At 55.9% G+C, this 10,917-nt stretch overlaps 1 protein-coding gene across 1 annotated transcript in view; it reads right to left on the bottom strand.

The window, feature by feature from the left end:
- LOC115603049 (mucin-19-like) overlaps positions 1–10,917 on the bottom strand; it is a 29,470-nt gene continuing 18,553 nt past the window's right edge. Inside the window, exons 2-3 of the mRNA XM_030474580.1 lie at positions 68–10,884; positions 1–6 (exon numbers count right to left, since the gene is read on the bottom strand). Coding sequence (XP_030330440.1) covers positions 1–6; positions 68–10,884 — 10,823 coding nt within the window. The remainder of the gene's footprint in view (positions 7–67; positions 10,885–10,917) is intronic.

Raw genomic sequence — 10,917 nt, forward strand, 5'->3', positions numbered from 1 at the left:
TCACCTCTATGGTGGTGGGAGCAGAGGAGGTTGAAACATCAGTGGAGAAGGTTGTGAAGGAACCTGCTGAGGTGGTTGGAGAGTTGGTTGAGGTCATCTCTTTGGAGGTGACAGCAGAGGAGATGGCTCCAAAGGTGGAGAAGGAAGTCGAAGACTCTGTTGAGGAGCTCGGGACACTCATGGAGGTCACTTCAGTTGAGGAGGCTCCAGAGGAGGTGGTTGGGGCTGGGGTGAAGATCCCCTCAGTGAAGGAGGGAGCAGAGGAGGTGGCTCCAGAGGTGGAGATGGAGGTAGAGGCATCTGCAGGGGTGGTTGGGGCACTGGTGGAGGTCATCTCATCAGAGGTGGCAGAAGAGGAGGTGACACCAGTGGTGGAGAATGTCATGGAGGCATCAATAGAGGTTGTTGGAGCTGCTGTGGAGGTCAGTTCAGTTGACGTGACACCAGTGGAGGTGGCTCCGGTGGAGGAAAAGGTGCTGGAGGCATCTACTGATGTTGTTGGGGCTGTAACTGAGGTCAAATCAGTTGAGGAGACAGCAGAAGAGGTGGCTCCAGAGTTGAAGAATATTGTGGAGGCATCAACAGAGGTGGTTGGAGCATTGGTTGAGGTCACCTCAATGGAGGTGGCAGCAGAGGAAGTGGCTCCAGTGGTTGATGAGAGCATGGAAGAACCATCTGAGGTGGCTGTGGAAGACACTGGGGTCCCCTCAGTGAAGGTGGGAGCAGAGGAGGTGGCTCCAGAGGTGGAGAAGGAAGCGGAGGCACCTTCTGATATGGTTGTAGTGGTCATGAAGGTCACCTCATTGGAGGTGACACCAGAGGACGTGGTTCCTGAGGTCAAGAACATGGTGGAGACATCAACCGAGGTGGTTGGGACACTCATGGAGGTCACCCCTATGGAGGTGGCAGCAGATGAAGCAGCTCCAGTGGTGAAGGAGAGTGTGGAGGAAAGACCAGAGGTGACTGTGGAAGACATGGAGTTCTCCTCAGTGAAGGTGGGAGCAGAGGAGGTGGAACCAGTGGTCAAGAGCATTGTGGAGGCAGCAAGAGACGTGCTTGTGGCTGTCACTGAGGTCACCTCATTGGTGGTGACAGCACTGGAGGTGGCTCCAGTGCTGGTGGAGGTGGCGGAGGCACCTTCTGATGTGGTTGTGGATGTCATGGAGGTCACTTCAGTTGACGTGACACCACTGGAGGTGGCTCCAGTGATGGAGAAGCTCGTGGAGAAACCATCTGAAGTAGTTGTGGCACTCACGGAGGTCCTCTCTATGGAGGTTGCAGCACTGGAGGTGGTCCCACTGGACGACAAGGTCATGGAGGCATCAACAGAGGTTGTTGGTGCACTCATGGAGGTCACCTCTATGGTGGTGGGAGCAGAGGAGGTGGAAACATCAGTGGAGAAGGTTGTGAAGGAACCTTCTGAGGTGGTTGGAACGTTGGTTGAGGTCACCTCATTGGAGGTGACAGGACTGGAGGTGGCCCCAGAGGTGCAGGAGAGCATGGAGGTACCAACAGAGGAGGTTGCAGCTGTCACTGAGGTCACCCCTGTGGAGGTGGCAGAAGAGGAGGTGGCTCCAAAGGTGGAGAAGGAAGTTGAAGACTCTCTTGAGGAGCTCGGGACACTCATGGAGGTCACTTCAGTTGAGGAGGCTCCAGAGGAGGTGGTTGGGGCTGGGGTGAAGATCCCCTCAGTGAAGGAGGGAGCAGAGGAGGTGGCTCCAGAAGTGGAGAACCTGGAGGAAGCATCGACTGAGGTGGTTGTGGCACTCATGGAGCTCAACCCTGTTGAGGTGGGAACAGTGGAGGTGGCTCCAGAGGTGGAGGAGAGTGTGGAGGTGTCCATTGAGGTGGCTGTTGGAGACACTGGAGTCCCCTCACTGAAGGTGACACCAGCGGATGTGGCTTCGCTGGTGGAGAAGGTCGTGGAGGCATCACTAGAGGTGGTTGAAGCACTGTTGGGGGTCACCTCATTGGAGATGACAGCAGAGGAGGTGGCTCCAGTGGTTGAGAAGCCTGTGGAGGCATCAAGAGAGGTGGTTGTGGCTGTCACCGAGGTCACGTCAGTTGAGGTGGCAGCACTGGAAGAGGTTTCTTTGGTGGTAGAGAAGGTGAAGGCACCTTCTGAGCTGGTTGGGGCTGTCGTGGAGGTCACCTCAGTGGAAGTGACAGCAGTTGAGCTGACTCCAATGGTCAAGGAGAGAGTGGAGGCATCACTAGAGGTTGTAGGGGCTGTTGTGGAGGTCCCTTCTATGGAGGCTGCAGCACTGGAGGTGGCTCCTGTGGTGGAGAAGGTCATGGAGGCATCACTAGAGGTTGTTGGTGCATGCATGGAGGTCACCTCTGGGGTGGTGGGAGCAGAGGAGGTGGAAACATCAGTGGAGAAAGTTGTGAAGGAACCTGCTGAGGTGGTTGGAGCGGTGGTTGAGGTCACCTCATTGGAGGTGACAGGACTGGAGGTGGCTCCAGACGTGGAGAGTGTCGTGGAGGCACCTTCTGATACGGTTGTAGCTGTCACGGAGCTCACTTCATTGGAGGTGGCTGCAGAGGAAGTGGTTCCTGAGGTCAAGAATATTGTGGAGGCATCTACTGGGGTGGTTGTGACACTCATGAAGGTCCTGTCAGTTGAGATGGAAGTAGTGGAGGAGGTTCCAGAAGTGGAGAAGGAAGTTGGAGGCTCCGCTGTTGAGGTTGGAGCGTTGGTGGAAGTCACCTCATTGGAGGTGGCAGCAGAGGAGGTGGAAACATCAGTGGATAAGGTTGTGAAGGAACCTGCTGAGGTGGTTGCAGCATTGGTGGAGGTCACCTCGTTGGAGGTGACAGGACTGGAGGTGGCTCCAGAGGTAAAGTATGTCATAGAGGAAACATCTGAGGTGGTTGTGGCACTCATGGAGGTCACCCCTGTGGAGGTGGGAACAGTGGAGGTGACCGCAGTGATGGAGGAGAGTGTGGAGGTGTCCATTGAGGTGGCTGTGGAGGACATTGGGGTCCCCTCAGTGAAGGTGGCAGCAGAGGAGGTGGCTCCAGAGGTGGAGAAGGAGGTTGGAGGCTCTGCTGTTGAGCTTGGAGCGTTGGTTGGTATCATCTCATTGGAGGTGACAGGACTGGAGATGGCTCCAGAGGTGGAGAGTGTTGTGGAGGCACCTTCTGATGTGGTAGTAGCTGTCAAGGACGTCACCGCATTGGAGGTGGCAGCAGAGGAGGTGGTTCCTGAGGTTGAGAACATTGTGGAGGCATCTACTGAGGTGGTTGGGGCTGTTACGGAGGTCACATCGATGGAGGTGACAGCAGAGGAGGTGGCTCCACTGGTATAGGAGAGTGTGGAGGTGTCCATTGAGGTGGCTGTGGAAGACATTGGGGTCCCCGCAGTGAAGGTGGCAGCAGTGGAGGTGGCTCCAGAGGTGAAGGAGCTCGTGGAGGCATCAATAGAGGTGGTTGAAGCACTGGTGGAGGTCACCTCATTGGAGGTCACAGCAGAGGAGGTGACTCCAATGATAGAAAAGCCTGTGGAGGCGTCTACTGAGGTGGTTGTGGCACTCATGGAGGTCACCTCAGTTGAGGTGGAAACACTGGAGGAGGTTCCAGAGGTGGAGAAGGAGGTTGGAGGCTCTGCTGTTGAGGTTGGAGCATTGCTGGAGGTCACCTCATTGATGGCAGCAGCATTTGAGGTGGCTCCAGTGGTGGGGAAGCTCGTGGAAATGTGTTCTGAGGTGGATGGGGCTGTCGTGGAGGTCACATCGATGAAGGTGACAGCAGAAGAGGTGGCTCCAGTGATCGAGGAGAGCATGGAGGAACCATGTGAGGTGGCTGTGGAAGACATGGAGGACTCCTCAGTGAAGGTGGGAGCAGAGGAGGTGGTTCCAATGGTGGAGAATGATGTGGAGGCATCAATAGAGGTGGTTGAAGCACTGTTGGAGGTCACCACTGTGGAGGTGGCAGCAGAGGAGGTGACACCAGTGCTGGAGATGCTCGAGGAAGCATCCATAGAGGTGGTTGGGACACTCATGGAGGTCACATCGATGGAGGTGGGAGCAGAGGAGGTGGCTCCAGTGGTCGAGGAGAGAGTGGAGGCATCAACAGAGGTTGTAGGGGCTGTCGTGGAGGTTCCCTCGATGGACGTTGCAGCGCTGGAGGTGGCTCCAGTACCTGTCACCGAGGATGTCACCGAGGTCACATCAATCGAGGTGACAGCACTGGAAGAGGTTTCTTTGGTGGTGGAGAAGGTGGAGGCACCTTCTGAGCTGGTTGGGGCTGTCACTGAGGTCACATCGATGGAGGTGGCAACAGTTGAAGCAGCTCCAGTGGTGGAGAAGGAAGTGGAGGCCCCTTCTGATACAGTTGTAGCTGTCATGGAGGTCACCTCATTGGAGGTGGCAGCAGTTGAGGTGGTTCCTGAGATCAAGAAAGTTGTGGAGGCATCAGTAGAGGTGGTTGAAGCACTGGTGGAGGTCACCTCATTGGAGGTGAGAACAGACGAGGTGTCTCCAGTGGTCAAGAACATTGTGGAGGCATCAAGAGAGGTGGTTGTGGCTGTCAATGAGGTGACCTCATTGGTGGTGACAGCACTGGAGGTGGCTCCAATGCTGGTGGAAGCCATGGAGGCACCTTCTGACATGGTTGTGGATGTCATGGAGATCACCTCAGCTGCTGTGACTCCAGTGGAGCTGGTTCCAGTGGTGGACAAGGTCATAGAGGCATCTACTGAGGTGGTTGGGGCACTCATGGAGGTCACATCGATGGAGGTGACAGCAGAGGAGGTGGCTCCAATGGTTGAGAATGATGTGGAGGCATCAAGAGAGGTGGTTGTGACTGTCACTGAGGTCACGTCAGTTGAGGTGACAGCACTCGAAGGGGTTTCTTTGGTGGTGGACAAGGTGGAGACACCTTCTGAGCTGGTTGGGGCTGTCGTGGAGATCACATCAGTGGAGGTGGAAGCAGGGGAGGTGGCTCCAGAGGTGGAGAAGGAAGTCAAAGACTCTGTTGAGGTGGTTGGGGCACTCATGGAGGTCACCCCTATGGAGGTGACAGCAGTTGAAGAGGATCCAGTGGTGAAGGAGAGTGTGGAGGAACCATCTGAGGTGGCTGTGGAAGACATGAAGGTCATCTCATTAGAGGTGACAGCAGAGGAGGAGGTTCCAATGGAGGACAATGATGTGGAGGCATCAACGGAGGATGTTGGAGCCCCTGTGGAGGTCACTTCAGTTGAGATGACACCAGTGGAGGCGGCTCCAGTGATGGAGAATGTGCTGGAGGCATCAGTGGAGGTAGTTGAAGCAGTCATAGAGGTCAACTCAATGGTGGTGGGAGCAGAGGAGCTGACACCACTGGTGGACAAGCTAGACGAAGCTTCAATAGAGTTGGTTGGGACACTCATGGAGGTCACCTCAGTTGAGGTGGCACCACTGGAAGTGGCCCAAGTGATGGAGAAGGGTGTGGAGGAACCTTCTGGCATAGCTGTGGAAGACGTAGAGGTCACCTCAGTGAAGGTGGGAGCAGAGGAGGAGGTTCCAGAGGTGGAGATAGAGGTAGAGGCCTCTGCTGGGGTGGTTGGGGCACTGGTGGAGGTCATCTCATTGGAGGTGGCAGCAGAGGAGGTGGCTCCAGTGGTAGACAAGCTCGTGGTGGCACCAATGGAGGTGGTTGTGGCACTCATGGAGATCCTGTCAGTTGAGGTAGAAACACTGGAGGAGGTTCCAGAGGTGGAGAAGAAGGTTTTAGGCTCTACTGAGGTGGTTGGAGCATTGGAGGAGGTCACCTCATTGGTGGTAGCAGCATTTGAGGTGGTTCCAGTGCTGGGGAAGCTCGTGGAGGTGTCTTCTGAGGTGGTTGTGGCACTCATGGAGGTCCTCTCTATGGAGGTTGCAGCACTCGACGTGGTCCCACTGCTGGACAAGCTTATGATGGTATCAATAGAGGTTGCTGGTGCACTCATGGAGGTCACCTCTGTGGTGGTGGGAGCAGAAGAGGTGAAAACATCAGTGGAGAAGGTTGTGAAGGAACCTGCTGAGGTGGTTGGAGCGTTGGTTGAGGTCACCTCATTGGAGATGACAGGACTGGAGGTGGCTCCAGAGCTCGAAAGTGTTGTGGAGGCACCTTCTGATACGGTTGTAGCTGTCATGGAGGTCACCTCAGTTGAGGTGACACCACTGGAAGTGGCCCCAGTGATGGAGGAGAGTGTGGTGGAACCATCTGAGGTGGCTGTGGAAGACATGGATACTACCTCAGTGAAGGTGGGAATAGAGGGGGTGGCTCCAGAGGTGGAGAATGTTGTGGAGGCACCTTCTGATACAGTTGTAGCTGTCATGGAGGTCACCTCATTGGAGGTGGCAGCAGAGGAGGTGGCTCCAGGGGTGGAGAAGCTTGAGGAAGCATCAATAGAGGTGGTTGTGGCACTCATGGAGCTCACCTCAACTGAGGTGGGACCAGTGGAGGTGGCTGCAGTGATGAAGGAGAGTGTGGAGGTGTCCATTGAGGTGGCTGTGGAAGACCTTGGGGTCCCCTCAGTGAAGGTAACACCAGTGGAGGTGGCTCCAGTGGAGAAGGTTGTGAAGGAACTTGCAGAGGTGGATGGAGCATTGGTTGAGGTCACCTCATTGGAGGTGACAGCATTTGAGGTGGCTCCAGCAGATGCGGAGGCATCAAGAGAGGTGGTTGTGGCTGTCACCGAGGTCACCTCATTGGTGGTGACAGCACTGGAGGTGGCTCCAGTGCTGGTGGAAGTCATGGAGGCACCTTCTGACGTGGATGTGGATGTCATGGAGGTCACCTCACCTGAGGTGACACCAGTAGAGGAGGTTCCAGTGGTGGACAAGGTCACAGAGGCATCTACTGAGGTGGTTGGGGCACTCATGGAGGTCCCCAACGTGGAGGTGGCAGCAGCTGAGGTGGCTCCAGTGATGGAGGAGAGCATGGTGGAACCATCTGAGGTGGCTATGGAAGACATGGAGGTCACCTCAGTGAAGGTGGGAGCAGAGGAGGTGGCTCCAGAGGTGGAGAAGGAGGTTGGAGGCTGTGCTGAAGTGGTTGGAGTGTTGGAGGAGGTCACCTCATTGGAGATGACAGGACTGGAGATGGCTCCAGACGTGGAGGAGATTGTGGACATGTCCATTGAGGTGGCTGTGGAAGAGATTGAGGTCCCCTCAGAGAAGGTGGGAGCAGAGGTGGAGAAGGAGGTTGGAGGCTCTGCTGTTGAGGTTGGAGCGTTGGTTGAGGTCACCTCATTGGTGGCAGCAGCACTTGAGGTGGCTCCAGTGGTGGGGAACCTCGTGGAGGCACCTTGTGATATGGTTATTGCTGTCATGGAGGTCACCTCAGTGAAGATGACAGGACTGGAGATGGATTCCGAGCTGGTGAATGTCATGGAGGTACTTTCTGAGGTGGTTGGAGCATTGGTGGAGGTCGTCTCAGTAGAGCTGGGAGCAGAGGAGGTGCCTCCAGTAGAGGAGAATGATGTGAAGGCATCAATAGAGGTTGTTGGAGCTGCTGTGGAGGTCACTTCAGTTGAGGTGACAGCAGTGGAGGTGGCTCCAGTGACAGAGAAGGTCATGGAGGAACTATCTGAGGTGGCTGTGGCACTCATAGAGGTCCCCTCTATGGAGGTTGCAGCACTGGAGGTGGTCCCACTGGACGACAAGGTCGTGGAGGCATCAATAGAGGTTGTTGGTGCACTCATGGAGGTCTCCTCTGTGGTGGTGGGAGCAGAGGAGGTGGAAACATCAGTGGAGAAGGTTGTGAAGGAACCTGCTGAGGTGGTTGGAGCGTTGGCTGAGGTCACCTCTTTGGTGGCAGCAGCATTTGAGGTGGCTCCAGTGGTGGGGAAGCTCGAGGAGGTGTCTTCTGAGGTAGTTGTGGCTGTCAGGGAGGTCACATCAGTTGAGATGGAATCAGTGGAGGTGGCTCCTGAGGTGAAGAATGTCGTCAACGCCTCAATAAAGGTGCTTATAGGGCTGGTTGAGGTCCCCTCATTGGAGGTGACAGCAGAGGAGGTGGCTCCAATGGTGGAGACGCCTGTGGAGGCATCAAGGGAGGTGGTTGTGGCACTCAGGGAGGTCACCCCTGTTGAGGTGGGAATACTGGAGGTGGCTCCAGAGGTGGAGGAGAGTGTGGAGGTGTCCATTGAGGTGGCTGTGGAAGACATGGAGGTCATCTCGTTAGAAGTCACAGCTGAGGAGGTGGTTCCAATGGTGGAGAATGACGTGGAGACATCTACTGGGGTGGTTGTGGCACTCATGGAGGTCCTGTCAATTGAGGTGGAAACAGTGGAAGAGGTTCCAGAGGTGGAGAGTGTCGTGGAGGCACCTTCTGATGCAGTTGTAGCTGTCATGGAGGTCACCTCATTTGAGGTGACACCAGTGGAGGTGCTCCCACTGATGGAGAAGAGTGTGGAGGAGCCATCTGAGGTGGCTGTGGAGGACATGGAGGTCATCTCATTAGAGCTCACAGCAGAGGAGGAGGTTCCAATGGTGGAAAATGATGTGGAGGCATCAATAGAGGTGGTTGTGGCACTCATGGAGGTCACCTCTGTGGTGGTGGGAGCAGAGGAGGTGGAAACATCAGTGGAGAAGGTTGTGAAGGAACCTGCTGAGGTGGTTGGAGCATTGGTTGAGGTCACCTCATTGGAGGTGGCAGCAGAGGAGGTGGCTCCTGTGTTGGTGGAGGTCATGGAGACACCTTCTGACGTGGCTGTGGATGTCATGGAGGTCACTTCAGTTGAGGTGACACCAATGGAGGAGGTTCCAGTGGTGGAGAAGGTTATAGAGGCGTCTACTGAGGTGGTTGCAGCACTCAGGGAGGTCACATCGATGGAGGTGGAAACAGAAGAGGATGTTCCAGAGGTGGAGAAGAGCGTGGAGGAACCACCTGAGATGGCTGTGGAAGACATGGAGGTCATCTCATTAGAGGTGACAGCAGAGGACGTGACACCAGTGGTGGAGAAGCTTGAGGAAGCAACCATAGAGGTGGTTGTGGCACTCATGGAGGTCACCCCTGTTGAGGTGGGAACACTGGAGGTGGCTCCAGAGCTGGAGGAGAGTGTGGAGGTGTCCATTGAGGTGGCTGTGGAAGACATTGGGGTCCCCTCAGTGAAGGTGGCAGCAGAGGACGTGGCTCCAATGGTGGAGAAGGAGGTTGGAGGCTCTGCTGTTGAGGTTGGAGCATTGGCTGAGGTCACCTCATTGGTGGCAGCAGCATTTGAGGTGGCCCCAGTGGTGGGGAAGGTCACGGAGGCGTCTTCTGAGGTGGTTGTGGCTGTCATGGAGGTCACTTCACTTGACGTGACAGCAGAGGAGGTGGCTGCAGTGGTGGAGAAGGTCACGGAGGAACCTTCTGAGGTGGCCGTGGAAGACATTGAGGTCCCCTCTATGGAGGTTGCAGCCCTGGAGGTGGCTCCAGTGGCTGTCACTGAGGCTGACACCGAGGTCATGTCAGTTGAGGTGCCAGCACTGGAAGAGGTTTCTTTGGTGGTGGAGAAGGTGGAGGCACCTTCTGAGCTGGTTGGGGCTGTCGTGGAGGTCACATCAGTGGAGGTGGCGGGACTGGAGATGGCTTCAGAGGTGGTGAATGTCATGGAGGCACCTTCTGAGGTGGTTGGGGCTGGGGTGAAGATCCCCTCAGTGAAGGAGGGAGCAGAGGAGATGGCTCCAGAGGTGGAGATGGAGGTAGAGGCCTCTGCAGGGGTGGTTGGGGCAGTGGTGGAGGTCACCTCACTGGAGGTGACAGCAGAGGAGGTGGCTCCAGAGGTGGACGAGAGCGTGGAGGCACCAACAGAGGTGGCTGTGAAAGACATGGAGGTCATCTCATTAGAGGTGACAGCAGAGGAGGAGGTTCCAGTGGTGGAGAATGATGTGGAGGCATCAATAGAGGTTGTTGGAGCTGCTGTGGAGGTCACTTCAGTTGAGGTGATGCCAGTGGAAGTGGCTCCAGAGATGGAGAAGCTCGAGGAAGCACCAATAGAGGCGGTGGTGGCTGTCATCGAGGTCACATCGGTGGAGGTGACAGCAGAGGATGTGGCTCCAGAGGTGAAGGAAAGCGTGGAGGAACCATCTGAGGTGGCTGTGGAAGACATGGAGGTCATCTCATTAGAGCTGACAGCAGAGGAGGTGGTTCCTGAGGTTGAGAATGATGTGGAGGCATCAATAGAGGTGGTTGGAGCTGCTGTGGAGGTCACTTCAATTGAGGTGACACCAGTGGAGGTGGCTCCAGTGCTCGAGAGGAGGATGGAGGTTTCTGCCGAGGTGACAGGGACTGTTGTGGAGGGCACTTCAGTAGAGGTGGGAGCAGTGGAAGTGGCTCCAGGGCTCCAGAACATTGTGGAGGCATCTACAGAGGTGCTTGGAGCAGTAATGGAGGTGAACTCACTGGAGGCAACACCAGTGGAGGTGGCTCCAGAGGTGGAGAAGGAGGTTGGAGGCTGTGCTGAAGCGGTTGGAGTGTTGGAGGAGGTCACCTCATTGGAGGTGACAGGACTGGAGATGGCTCCAGAGGTGGAGGAGAGTGTGGAGGTGTCCATTGAGGTGGCTGTGGAAGACATTGAGGTCCCCTCAGTGAAGGTGACAGCAGAGGAGGTGGCTCCAGTGGAGGAGAAGGAGGTTGGAGGCTCTGCTGTTGAGGTTGGAGAGTTGGTTGAGGTCACCTCATTGGTGGCAGCAGCATTTGAGGTGGCTCCAGAGGTGGGGAAGCTCGTGGAGGTGTCTTCTGAGGTGGTTGTGGCACTCATCGAGGTCACATCGATGGAGGTGACAGCAGAAGAGATGGCTCCAGTGGATGAGAAGCCTGTGGAGGCATCTACTGGGGTGGTTGTGGCACTCATGGAGGTCTGCCCTGTTGAGGTGGGACTAGTGGAGGTGGCTCCAGTGATGGAGGAGAGTGTGGTGGAAGCATCTGAGATGGCTGTGGAGGACACGGAGCTCATCTCAGCAGAGC

Source organism: Strigops habroptila, unplaced genomic scaffold (genome assembly GCF_004027225.2).
Source record: "Strigops habroptila isolate Jane unplaced genomic scaffold, bStrHab1.2.pri NW_022045604.1_ctg1, whole genome shotgun sequence".
NCBI lineage: Eukaryota > Metazoa > Chordata > Aves > Psittaciformes > Psittacidae > Strigops > Strigops habroptila.